Source organism: Mesocricetus auratus, unplaced genomic scaffold (assembly GCF_017639785.1).
Source record: "Mesocricetus auratus isolate SY011 unplaced genomic scaffold, BCM_Maur_2.0 Super-Scaffold_6730, whole genome shotgun sequence".
NCBI lineage: Eukaryota > Metazoa > Chordata > Mammalia > Rodentia > Cricetidae > Mesocricetus > Mesocricetus auratus.
The window spans coordinates 93,095,373-93,109,028 of record NW_024429184.1 but is presented as its reverse complement, the minus strand read 5'-3'; the positions used below and the strand labels follow the sequence as shown (position 1 = coordinate 93,109,028).

At 43.5% G+C, this 13,656-nt stretch overlaps 1 protein-coding gene across 1 annotated transcript; it reads right to left on the bottom strand.

The window, feature by feature from the left end:
* Nucleotides 1-2,742: 2,742 nt before the first annotated feature.
* Nucleotides 2,743-12,717, bottom strand: Grpel2 (GrpE like 2, mitochondrial). The gene is made up of 4 exons (XM_040741737.1): nucleotides 12,594-12,717; nucleotides 7,646-7,799; nucleotides 6,360-6,441; nucleotides 2,743-4,203 (listed from the first exon to the last, which is right to left on the bottom strand). Exons 1-4 carry the CDS (start codon nucleotides 12,665-12,667, stop codon nucleotides 3,839-3,841), a joined length of 675 nt encoding a protein of 224 aa, XP_040597671.1. The 5' UTR covers nucleotides 12,668-12,717; the 3' UTR covers nucleotides 2,743-3,838.
* Nucleotides 12,718-13,656: the final 939 nt, after the last annotated feature.

Genomic DNA, 13,656 nt, shown 5'->3' with positions numbered 1-13,656 from the left:
TAGATCTGGTGGAGGCCAAAGGAGGATGGCCTCATATTCTTGTGGGTTGACTGGAGTCTGAGATTAGAATATGTCTCCTCAAAATAGTCTTTGCTATATATTGTGCTGGCTTTTATTTTGGGAAACTGCAGTCACGGGAGTAGCTGACAGACGAAATTTCCTTTTTTAATGCACGGGTTAAAAGGAACTCTACATTGGCAAAGTTTTATGTATCAAAGGACTTTTCCAGACACCTATGAGACCACTTTCACTCATTATGGTTTTTTGTTTTCCTGAAGATCTAAGCCCCGTTCTGTAGGTCAAGATGTGATTGAAGCACGGTTTTCTGACACAGACTCTCAGATTCTGCATGACTCTTATGTTCATGTATACAATGGAAACTGGCTTTCTTCCCACTCATCCAATTTCTGCCAGTTTAATTTGTAGTTCAAAGACTCTAAGGGCTGCCTCGAGTCTAGTCCTAAACAGACTAGATTCTGGAACTTTCAGTAACAACAGAAAGGCTAAGGTTATGTTATAGAATGGATATGCCTTCTCACTGAGAATTTACTCCATCACTAAGAAGAGGTTAGTAAAAGAAAAACTTTCAGTAACAGTACTCAACTGCTTCTTTCTGGCTAATGCACAGAAGGGAACCTGCCCTGAACAGAAATCCAGCAGCCTATATCATTTCCTGGCTCCAAGTTATACCTTGAGTCATTAACCACATTGCACAGAGCCAGAAATGACAAGATTTGGTTGTTTGGACAAATGGGGAAATTTACAATGTAAAATATTGCCATGGTTATCCCAAGACAGACCAGCATTACTTTTCCCAGGCAGGTGTTAACCAAGGTTATCCTGTCAGCCTGGCAAGGTTAAGCTAAGAGAGCCTGAGTGCTCCTTTGGCTAAATACTACTTTTGTAACTTAGTATTTCCTAGGCATGCTTACACAAACTTCTCATTTTCTCCTGTGTCAGTAAGATCCCTTTATAAAATTTAGCTCATGTATCATTCATTCATTATTTACTGGAAAAACTTTTATACAGTATACATATTAAGATGTAAAAATATACAGGTTCATACAGTTTACAAGGTTAATACTTAAGAGGAGATAGATGTTCACACAAATATGGCTTAAGATGGATATAAAAACTAGGAAACAAAGGTTGTCAGAGCTGGGAGCAGAGTTCAATCGTAGTGTGTTTACCTGGCATTGTGGAGACCCTGCATTCAGTCACTAGTGCTCTAAAAACACAAATTAAGTTTGTTGATGTGAGCAGTGGTAATCTGTCAGTTCCAACCACAGGGGGAAAAGGCATACCTCAACATTATTAAATGAGAAATTCATGGGAGTTCAGCATTTTTCTTCATCGCCTCCCCATACAACCTAATATAGGAACCCAGGGCAAATCTGACAAAGCAGTCAGGGTTGACTGAATCAGTCATTGTAGGCAATTACCTATACAAATGTGTTTGGGCCACTGCTGGTGGTACTGCTTGCCTGCCTGCCTAAATTGACTTCATACCCAAGAGGCTGAAAATAACTCTTTGCTTATAAGGGAAGACGGTCTATAGAACCCATGTTCACCTGGCACACAGGTCTCTCTCAGCTATTCCACTGCTGAGTCCCCCCCACCTGCTATCATTTGGTATGGAAGCAGATATCGCTACATTCACTCTAGCATGTAAAAAGCTAGCTTCATAGGTGGGGATGCTTTGTGGCCCTGGAGGAGCATGCTTACCAAGGCTCTCTGAATCCCAGGCCATTCATGAAAAGATGACCCAAATCATGTTCAAGACCATCAACACCTCAGTCACACACATAGCCACCAAGGCTGTGTTGTCTGTACACTACACCTTTGATGTACTATCGGCCTCATTATTTCATGATGGACTCTGGAGGCAGGACACACACACACACACACACACACACACACACACACACACACACACACACACACACACACACACACACACACACACACACACCCAAGTCCCCATCCATAGGAACCACCCCTACACCATTGTGTCTGGACTTAGTGGAATAGGACCTTATATACCCACCCGCCCATACATACAGGAACTACCCCTACATCATTTTGTGTCTGGATTCAGTTGGATAGACAGTTACTACTTATGAAGCTCCAGAGTAAGTGTGGCTACAATCTTGCCATAGCCAAGTGGGAACCTGTAACATCAAGGAGAAGCTATACCATGTTGCCCTGGATTTCCAGTATGACATGCCTGCTGCTGCATCCTTCTTCCTGGATAAGAATTATGAGCTGCCTAATGGTCAGGTCACCATCACTACGGCAAAGACCAATTCTGTTGCCCTCAAGTGTTCTTCTTGTCTTCCTTTTTGGGTGTGGAATATTATGGTGCCCATGAACTTACCTTCAATTCTATCATTAAGTGTGATGTTAATATAAGCAAAGACCTCTATGCTAACACAGTGCTGCCTGGTGTTACTACCATGTACCTAGGCACTGACTACAACAGGATGCAGATCACTGCTCTGGCTCCTAGTATCATGAAGATCAACATTATCACTCCCCAAGTGCAAGCACTCCGTGTGGATGGGCAACTCCACCATGGCCTTGCTGTCCACCTTCCAGCAGATATGGTTCAGCAAGGAGCATAAGGAATACGGACGGCCCTTTCTTCATGCGTTGCAAATGATTCTAGGTGGATGTGACAGAGCTGTGTTCACATCTTTTCTTGACAAAATGTGCAGAGGCCAAAAATCAAAACAAAACCAAGACAATTTTGTTTTTCTTTTATCAATTATAAATATACATAATTTTTTTTTGGTGCTTCTGACTCAGTACTTAAAAACTAGAATGGTGAAGGTGACAGCAGCTGATTGGGGCAAGCATCCCCAAAGTTTTACAATGTGGCAGAGGACTTTGATTGCATTTTGCTGTTGTTGTTACAGGAAGTCCCTTGTCCTCAGCACCACACCCTAATGCGGAAAGGATGGCCCGGTTCATTCTGAGTGCACGCAAGGAAGACAGCAGCATTACTTTTGTGTAAATTATGTACTGCAAAAAAAAAATCATCCACCGGCATACTTAGTTCTGAATTTTGAATGGCCAGGCCCTATGCCTGGCCCCCATGCCTGACTCTCTAACTCGTGATGTACGGAGGCTTTTGGTCTCCCTGGAGTGGGTTGTGTTGTGGAGGCAACCGGAGCTTGTCTGTTCATAGACTTGAGACCAGTTTAATAAAAGAGCACCCCTTACCAACAAGGAAAAAAAAAAAAGGAAGATTAGCCTGACCCTTTAGCCCTTTCAAATGGGACCAGAAAAGGGTGGCTATGGAACAATGTAAGTGTGACTCCTAACAGGGAATACAAGTACAAAAGATGGCTAAATGAAAAATGAAATAAGAAAGAAGCCTTGAAAAAATCTCTCTATATAAGTCAACCCAATTGATTTAAATTTATACAAGGGTAAAACTTTGTCATCTAAGTACCTAAATATCAAACCAATCTCTACCATCAACTTTTCCCATAAAATACAAGACACAAGATGCTGTACTAATTCCAGAAATTAGTTGAGAACACAGTTAAGGGATTTTGGATTCAGTCATCAGAGTACCAATTTAAATGATTTTTTGTAAACATTTTGATAAAGGCCATAAGATACTTGTCACATTGTTCAAATGCCCAATGACAGGACTTCTGATGAGACCAAACAGGTCACATACACCAATAAGATACTGTAGAGATAAAGCCAATATGACTAAATCCAAAGCAGAGCACACGAAGGACCTCATGTATAATACAAACCAGCTTAATAAATAAAGGAGACACAAGTGCCAGGACCCTGTGAGTTTTGGCTCCTGGTGGCTTGTTCATAGCCTTCTCTGAGACTCCACTGCCACTTCCACTTGGGCAAGTCTAATGGTGCGGCCATGCAGTTTGTAGCCATCTTGTCGTACTAGTGCCACTGTGCCAGGCTGTACCCCAACACCTGCTGGCATGTGACAGATGAGTTCATGCTCATGAGGGTCGTACTTGTCACCAATAGGTGTCATTTTCTCTAGGCCATGCTTGGTAAACACGCTTTTCAGCTTTGCTTCTAAAAGGGACAGTCCTTGAAAGACTTTTTCCAGAGTAAGCTTGTGGTCCTCGGGTTTGGCTCCTTCTGAAAAGCACTCGGCAGTCTTCTCCAAAATGTCTGCTACCTCCACCAAGTCCTTGCAGAAGCTCTGGATTCCTGCAGAGAAATGAGATCCATGTCTGAGAACAATGCTGTCCTTAAGGGCAGAATCCAGAGTAGGCTCACAGAGGTGGCTAGTACACTTTGTCTGTCTAGCCAAATCCTACTGGGAAACTGGGGAGACAGCTTGAACATAAAATAGACTGAAAACAGGCTTATCTTAGTTGTGCAAGGGCCACTTTTAAGAGATAAGCTAGGAATATTTCACTGGGAGAGTGGGGGTGGAGAGCACAAAATAAGAAAAGCCAACACTGCAAAGGATGCTGAGAAACTCTTGTTCGAGACTGGCTAGATAGGAAGGTGAGGTGAGTGTCCTTCTTATGGCCTGTTAGGGAGACACTGGGAAAGGTCCACAGAAGTCTTTTAGAGAGTACTGTGAACTGTTACAAGGCAAAAGTAACCCAGCTGTTGAGAGATCCCACTGTTCCCACTTTGACTGGGGTAAGGAATGGTCACCATTGAACATCTACAGCATAGTGCCCAGCAAGGGCTGCTGAAGAGTACAGACTCTTTATCTGTGGTCAGGTTTACAGCTATGCCAAAATGGGCAGCCGTCTAGACTTGTCACAGGTAAGCAATAAAAAACACCGGTACAGCAACTTGAGAAAACTGACTAGATGTGGGAGACATCCATTAACAAACATACTTTCCACCAGGTATGGTAGCTCATGTCTTTAATTGTAACACTTGGCAGTTAGAGGCAGGAATTTCTGTGAGTTTGAGACCAGCTTCATCTATACAGAGTCCTAGGCTAGCCAGGGCTACATAGAGAGACCCTGTCTCAAAAGATAAAACCAAAATCAAATAAACAGAAAACCCCTTATACTTTCCTTCTCCCTCCATGCACACTGCAAACCCTTCAGCTTCTTTTCCCTTTTTTAATTTTTTAAAAAATATTTATTTAATTATTATGTATACAGTGATCTGTGTACACGTATGCCTGAAAGCCAGAAAAGGGCACCAGACCTCATTGCAGATGGCTGTGAACCACTATATGGTTGCTGGGAACTGAACTTCAGGACTTCGAGAAGAGCAATCAATGCTTGTAACCACTGAGCCATCTCTCCAACCCACCTTTAGTTTCTTAAGTATCTCAGGTCACTAGGAGGAAACTCCACAGGCAAATAGCGTCTGTGGTATTTTTGCCTAGATACATATTGTTTTAAGTTAATAAACTGGGCAACTACCAAACTCTTTGGCAGTTAGTCAATATGAATTTGTTCCCAGATGTCTTACCATTTCTTGAGTAAACTCACAGTAAACTAGTTCTAACTCAAAGCTTGACTTCTGGTGTCCATCCATCTTGCTCATCAAGCAGGTGGAACATCAGAAGTTCCCCAATGCTAAAACTGTTCTACTTGCAACAGACATTTCCACAGCTCAGGAGTCAGTAACTTTCTTCAGTAAAAGGCCACACAGTAAGCATTTTAGGGTTTGTGGGACAAGAGGCATAAGCCAAGGATTTTATGTTCTGTAGGTAAAGAGAAAATAAGTTTATATGGATTAAAAGAAAAAAAAATATGAAATTCAAAACTATACTAACAGGCAGCTGGTTATGGTTTGCTGAGCCTTGCTATAAACTTGGATAAACATGCACACATGTAGACACACACACACACACACACACTTGGATAAACATGCACACATGTAGACACACACACACACACACACACACACACACACACACACACACACGTTTTAGCTTCCTTCAGGCTGTTCTATAAATCACTGACTTGCAGAGTACTGATACCAAGAAGGGACAAGAAGGGATTCCTGTCCATGGCAATGTGGACTCCCCGTGCATACAGGCCAATGTTGTTCACATTAAGCAAACTTTAGCATTCCTGGAAAGGCACTGTTCTTTGGATTATCCTCTTGAATGTCTTAGTGATTCACTGGTTCATTAATGACTAAAAATATTATTTGTATATACACTAGAATGTAATAACTGTACATCCTTAGAAAATAAAGGCCAGCATTATTACAGCAATGGTTAACATGACACCATTCCCACATGGAGCAGAGAAAGCCTATGGGGAAGTATGTGATGAATCAGTCAGGGGACATCTTCAGATGCATTTCTACTACGTCAGTTTACAGACGTCTTTACAAAGGTGCCTGCCCTTCAACTAAATTCATGAATCATCTCTCACCAAATATCTTGGCGTCTTCCACACATCTCTGGGTTCGTCTCCTTATGTTTTCACAGTCAGCGACAGCTCTCTGGTATCTCAGCTAAATATCAAAAGCAAAATCAAGGATAAGAAATTAGTGGGGAAAAATGCTTTTACTTTATAAATCTTGCCCTTGTAATAGAGGCAGGGATTCAGTTCAGTGATAGAGCACTTTCTCAGCATGCACAAGGCCTTGGATTCTGTCTCCAATAAAACCAGTAGTTGTTTAAAAGCAAACAAATAGTCTGAGACTGGCTGCTCTCCAAATTTCCAAAGCAGTAATCTATTACTCTTCAGGAGCTTGTAATTCCACTAGCTTAAACACATCAGTTTTCAAGTTCATTATCCAGAGAAAATAACTTCACATTTAGGCAACACTGCCAATCTTTGTTTCACTGACTTGAACTCTCATACCACAAAGAATAAGTTTAAAAAAAAAAAACCTATCACTGGGGCTGGAGAGATGGCTCAGAGGTTAAGAGGTTGCTCACAACCATCTATAATGAGATCTGATGCCCTCTTCTGGCATGCAGGCAAAACATGCTGACAGAACATTGTATACATAATAATAAATCTTAAAAAAAAAAAAAAGCTGGGCAGTGGTGGCATACATCTTTAGTCCCAGGACTCGGAAGGCAGAGGCAGGCAGATCTCTATGAGTTTGTGGCCAGCCTGGTCTACAAAGTGAGTTCCAGAACAGCCAGGGCTGTTTCACAGAGAAACCCTGTCTCAAAAAACCAAAACCAAAACCTAACACCTATTTCCTGTTTGGTCCTCTTTTCTCTTTAGTTCTCCATTTCTTTAATTGCTCTCATAAGACACATTTCCCAGCACCCTGGAGTCCTGAGTGGCTTTGCTCTATTTTAGCTATCTCTTCTCATAGAGCTCAATCATGACTGTGCCCAGTAGGCAGGATGTTCTCTGATTACCAGAGTACAAAGACCTCACACACCCAGCAAGTATTTATTCTCTATCACCCGACAGGCACCGTACAACCTTGAACTGCCAAACCATCAGCTATCTGAGTACTGTGAAACAAAAGGGAACCAAAACAAGGCACCATCCTTAAAAACCACGAACTCCCACCCCCCATAGGCCCAGCAAGAAAGCAGTGGAGGAAGATGGGTACAGAACCATTTCAGACAAAAGTTCATTACACACACACACACACACACACACACACACACACACACACACACTTTGCTAGAACATTTAAACCAGAGAAGAGATAATACACAACAAATAATATAAAATCTACTACTTACTGTTAAATCCTGGACTTCTTTTTCAAGTTTAACAGCTTTTAGCCTTAAGGCTTGTTCAGCAAGGGAGGGACCGAGTACATCAGGAGGGTCCTCAGAACTGCAGTCTTCCCCAGCAGTTCTTTGGGTGGCAGTGCTGAATGGGTGTAGCCATCCCCTAAGAGGGTGGGGTAGGGTAATGGCACATAATGAAAAAATGCCACCATACAAAGGCAAACCACAACAGTTCGAGCCCCAAAGCAACCCACAATGAAACTCTCCATAGCTTTTAGTCTTGGTGACAAATGCTACAAAGTCCTTCCTAAACACCTTTCTATTTTATCTATCTACCTCATGTTTTTATTGCCCAACATCTGAAACACGACTAGATTTTAAAGTGCTCTTAAAAGTAACAGTTTTCGGGTGAGAAGAACAGCTCAGCAGTTAAGAACATTGACTGCTCTTCCAGAAGACCTATATTCAATTCCAAGCATCCATTCGGCAACTCACAAGCATCTGTAACTCCAGTTCTAGGGGATCTAATGCCTTCTAGCTTCTGTGGGTAGCAGGCATGCAGGCGATGCAGACAAAAAGCAGGCAAAGCTCCCACACACTCAAAGCTTCATCATTATGCAGTCGTCATGCCATACAATTTACCATTTCAAGAGTACAATTCAAACATTTTTACTATGTCCAGAGTTGACCAATTCTGAAATCTCAGAATATCTTTGTTACCATAAAAAAGCTTGTACTTCTCACATCATTTATCATTTCCTCTTAAATCATTTGCCCCAGGTAAACAGTGTGGTCTGTTCTGCAGTCTCCCATGTGAAGAGGCATAAACTGAGAATAGGTATCAGCATTAAACACACAAGATATATTTCCCAAAGGAAGAGACATGAATAACATCCATCTGCAGTTAAGCCTCTTGGGTTAACACTTCATGAGTGATGGGCTAAAAAGAAACACATTGGTTGCACTGCTTAACTATTTGCCTCGCCTGTTCTTGGGAGGTGGCAATTCCACTTTAAAGAGGTGGCATTTTGACGGTACACAGCATGCCTATTATGGAATATTCCTTTATACTGCGTGAATATATGTCATTGTGATTGGTTTAATAAAGAAGCTGACCAGTCTATAGCCAAAAAGGATAAAGTTAGGCGCGAGAACCAAAGAGGATGCTGGAAAAAGGGTGGAGTCTGAGAATCTCAAGGAGACACAGAGAGATGAACTTGCCCTATTAAGAAAAGGTATCGAGCGTTGTCACAGAGCATAGATAACAAATATGGATTAATTTAAAATGTAAGGGTTAGCTAGTAACAAGTCTGAGCTATTGGCTGAGCGTATTATTAATAATAAGTCTCTGTGTGGATATTTGGAAGTGGGCTAGCAGGATGAAAAACTCCACCTACAGACTATAATAAACTATAATAAGCTTGTCTTAAGACGGACTACACAGCAGCAGAGAAGCAGAGCAGGGATCCTGAGACCAAGGCACTGGCTGAGGGAGACTGATGTGCAACTGAATATGACGAATATAGCAAGAACTCTGGTGATGACACAGAGTTCCTGAGTCCTATGTAAGATGATATAATTCTTGATTGAGGCTCTGACTAGTGTAGCCATCTCCAAGGCTTGTGCTATTCTGACTACATAGGAGCGGTCACTATAAACATGGATAGGAAAAGCAGTAAAATCTTCTAAGTTAATTAAATGAAAATGTAATGGTGTAGAAGTAGGTGATGGCAGTCCTGGCTGTAGGGACCTACTGCCTGCATGCATGACTTTATTTAAGGCTCTTAACTGTACTACGTCCATTTACTCTATTTCTTTTTTCTAACAAAGACTGGGTGTTCCAAGGGCTTTTGGGCGTGAGTATTTGACCTGTATGGTTTTCCTACCAAAGCAGTGGTTGCAATGAATACCCTACCTGACACTGCCAAATGGCCACTAATCTACAGGCCAATTTTTCTGATAGTCAACTCATCCAGGAGAGAAATTACCACGGGGGGAGGGGTGTGCCTTGTAGTATCAACTTGGGCCGCTAGTGAAAAGAATCTATCAAGGACACCTGTTACCTAAATATACAATGAGGGGGCTGCAATGTTTTTACTCTGCTTCCAGGATTTCTCAAAAATCTCTAGGTACTAAAATATAATTTCTTATTTTTAAGAGTCTCTTTGTCCCATATTATACCTGATACTTGCCATGCCCTCTCTCCCTTTGTTCCTTTATCCTTCTTTCTTTCTTTCTTTCTTTCTTTCTTTCTTTCTTTCTTTCTTTTTTTTTTTTTTTGGTTTTCGAGACAGGGTTTCTCTGTGGCTTTGGAGGCTGTCCTGGAACTCCCTTGGTAGTCCAGGCTGGTCTCGAACTCACAGAGATCCGCCTGCCTCTGCCTCCCGAGTGCTGGGATTAAAGGCGTGCGCCACCAACACCCGGCTCCTTATTTCTTTCTTATGTTTCTTTCTCTTTCTCTTTTTCCTCTTTTTTATCTGCACAAACACACTTGTCTTGGAAGTGGTACCTCATTTGACCAATGGGAGTTTCCCTCAGCCACTGTACATGTCCCTGGTTGGGCACCACTTTGCTGCATCCAACAGAATTCCAGGGACAGATGACTGGTGTGGTGAGAATGTGAAGAAAAGACAGAAAGCTGGGATCAGGTAGTCAGAGGGCTTTTGACTGGAGAAACTCCAGGACCCTGGAAGCTTTCGTTATATATAGCTTATTATATAGATTGCAGAGTGAGATGAAGTTACTGCATAAGGCTGAACAAGGAGGCAGGGCTTATGGTGTACAGCTGGATCAGGTTAATGTCAGAAGAAGTAATCTCTGTAGGGGAGCAGTCTTCAGGCTGTACACATCCAGGGAGGGAGAATGCTAGAAACTATTTCTGCACACACTATTAACACCTTTGCTCGGTCCACCATGCCTCCAAATCTCACTCCAGAAGGAAGGCTTTGCCATTCCTCCATGGGTCTGAGGCTCTGGAGTTTTGACCTGGACATTAACTCAGGACTTCACCCACTGAGGTCTTTCTCAGCTCCCCACAACAAATCCTACTTTACTGATGAAAAGAACTCAAGAAGTGAGGTTTGCAGTTTAATGACTTGTTCAAGACATAAATTCCTCTACTAACAAAGCATTTGAAGTTGTCTTTCTGGAATTGCTTTCAAACAGGCTTTTAAAGAATGGATGGTCCCACAAGCCAGTTTCCTTGCCAATGACATTTGATATCACAAGCTCAAAATCCTAAGCACAAAAACATAATCACCACCTCAAAAGAAGCACATGACTTGTGAAGAGGCATGATGACATCTACATTACCCTAGATCTTTCTCATTCTCACCACCTAAATGAGAAACAGCCTCTCTCTCCCTATAAATTTCCCCCATCAATTGACCAGGGAAAGAGATACACTTTCTGTTCCTGTCATCCTTGCAATAAAACTTTTATTAAAAAACAAAACCAAAAAAACCTCCATCCTTGGCTACTATGGGCCCTTGCTCTTGGTATCATTAAATGTTTGATAGTTGGTTCAGTTTACAAAGAAATGCAGACCAGGACCTAGTTTAGAGTAGACCTTGAACCTTGGCAGTTCTGACCTCTAGTTTAAGAAAGTTCTCATTATACCCCCTAGATCCGGGTAATTAATTATTTCAAGTGAAAAACTATCAGGTTAACCAATCTACGGTTCCAAGACCTTTTTAAAGCAAACAGTTTATTACGTATACGAACACACATACACTGCACAGTGGTCACTGAGATGGCAGAAATCTAAACGAAGGCTTCCGGGGGTGGGGGTAAAGGAGTCTGTTTCAATAAAAGGGCATGCCAGGCATAGCAAAGAACCGACTTAGAGACAGGTGAGAGAACTTCCATTTCCCAAGCTTTTTAGGCTGGTCTTGAATTTTATTATGGTCTGATATCTAATTATACACGCTCCTAAGTACTTGGTTCAGAAAACAGAATTATAGATATATGTGGGGCAAATTATACCTGGACAAAGACCAGCCCGTCTAAAACACCACATTTATCCTGGACAAACAGAAAGCTGGTCAAAATGGCCAGCTTGAAGAGAAGAAAGAGGCCAGCGCTCAATGACTTCAGAAGAAACTACTCTTTAATTCTTTCCTAACCTCACCCAACAAACTGCCAAAGGTAGGAAAACAAACCACCCGGCCCTGAGCATTGAATCCAACGCCTTACAGCTCTGGTAGGGCGGGTGTGTTAGTTAGGTCAGGTGCATCAAGATAAAGAATGACAAATGGCCATGCAAATTTCCTGGATTTTCCCCGCAGCTAATTTACGAGTCAGAGTTCTATGTGCAATTCTTTCTTAGGAATATCGCCTGAGAATAACGAACCGTGTTCACTAATACAAAAGCACCTATTCGAGAACCACGACTGGTTTCTGGACGTGGTAACTTCCTTAAGATTTCTCGGAAAACTTAGTAGATTTTCCTAAATTCTACTTTCTTCAGTTATTAAACGTGAAATAATAATAATAAAAAAGAGACTGCCACCGGTTCTGCAGTCCCCTGACGGCAACTGTAATTTCAGACTATCCCTGAGACAGAGGGAAAGAAAGGCCGTTTGGAGAGTGGTCCAATGCTCTCCTTTTACACACAGGTAGAACGATGCTCCGAGGGCTGGAGAGGGTAACTAGACCACATGGAGCCAGACTAAGAACCCCAATACATCCCTGTTAGAAACGGGTGAGCAGGGGCTAGGAAGAGTTCCGTCTCCGAGTCTACTTCCCAGGACGTGGCCTCGGATCCACTTATCTTCCTTGCCCGGGAAAGGCGCGCCCATGGGCCTCAGCCTCCCTTACAAGAGACGCGGCGTGGACGCCGGGGTCACGGGGCCTGAGGCCGGTCCTCGCTGGCGCCGAGCCGCCCTCGCTTTCCTTCCCACAGCTGCCCATCGCCGCGCCCACACCGCGGCCTGCCGGGTCCCGCTGCCCCTCTTACCTGCTCCCTGACACGGCCCCGGAGGCCAGGAGGCGCTGCAGCCTCTGCACCGCCCACAGCGAACGCGCCGCCATGTCCCACACCAGAGCGCCGACCCTGCGCACGCGCAGTCGAGCCAAGTGGCGAGCCGCGCTCGCCGGAAGGCCACGCCCCCCGAAGTAAGCGCGGGACTTCCGGTTTCCTGTGCGCCACACTGCTCTTTCCGGGCTCTCAGTATGGAGCCGGTCAGGTGAGCGAGGCGGGTCCTCGGCGCGTCCTCGAGAAGCGCATAGGAGGTGACAAACGTAAAAGGTGACCCGTGCTTAAAAGCGATGGTCACGCCTCCAAGACCGACGAGGTGGCTCCACGGGCGAAGGCGCTGGCGGCCATGCTCAACACCCCGAGTTCGATCCTGAGACCCACTGGGAGAGCGAAAAAAGAATTCCTCAACTTGTTCTCTTACTTCACTGCGGGCTCAGTCATGTACGCGCCGAAATAAAATACACGCCCACACAAAACTGAAAAAGACTAGAATATAGCCGAAAAATTAGTGGATGCAAAGGGGAGAAAAGTGGTTGCGAGAGTGACAGTCTTTGTAAGGAGCGAGCCAGTGAAGAGAGAGAGGACCCGAAGCGAAAGATTGAAATACGGGGAAAGGGTATGGTAACGTCAGACTGGAGAATTGGCTTGAAGAGTGTGTCTCCTGCGCAATTTAAATATCGCCCCTGGTCGCCCCTTCCCCGGTCACTCCCACAATGTTTCCTTCGGTGGCTGGTTCCTTATTTAACTGTGTGTTAATTATGTATGTTGTTTCTGCTTACCAGAATCGAAACGCTTTCAGGGCAGAGCTGTATTTGGTTGTCTAATTCTGATCGCTATAGCTTGACAACAGGTCTGACTCAGGCCTGTAATCCCAGTCACTCCGGGGTAAAGCAAGGGGATTACAAGATCGGGTCCAGCCTGAGTAACTTAGTGAGGCAGTCTCAAAAATACAAGAGAGCTGGGGATGCAGCCCAGTGGTCCAGACATGGAGCACATGTCAGACCCTTCCTCGCTACAGGGAAAAAAAATACCTTTACTGTCC

What these genes read in the sequence shown, in the direction of transcription:
- Grpel2 (XM_040741737.1), bottom strand. Translation starts at nt 12,667, where the DNA reads ATGGCGGCGCGTTCGCTGTGGGCGGTGCAGAGGCTGCAGCGCCTCCTG. An exon ending in GGGGCCGTGTCAGGGAGCAG is followed by an intron (nt 7,800 to 12,593) that starts GTAAGAGGGGCA and finishes CCACCCTCTTAG; the next exon opens with GGGATGGCTACACCCATTCA. An exon ending in GGAAGACGCCAAGATATTTG is followed by an intron (nt 4,204 to 6,359) that starts GTGAGAGATGAT and finishes ATTTCTCTGCAG; the next exon opens with GAATCCAGAGCTTCTGCAAG.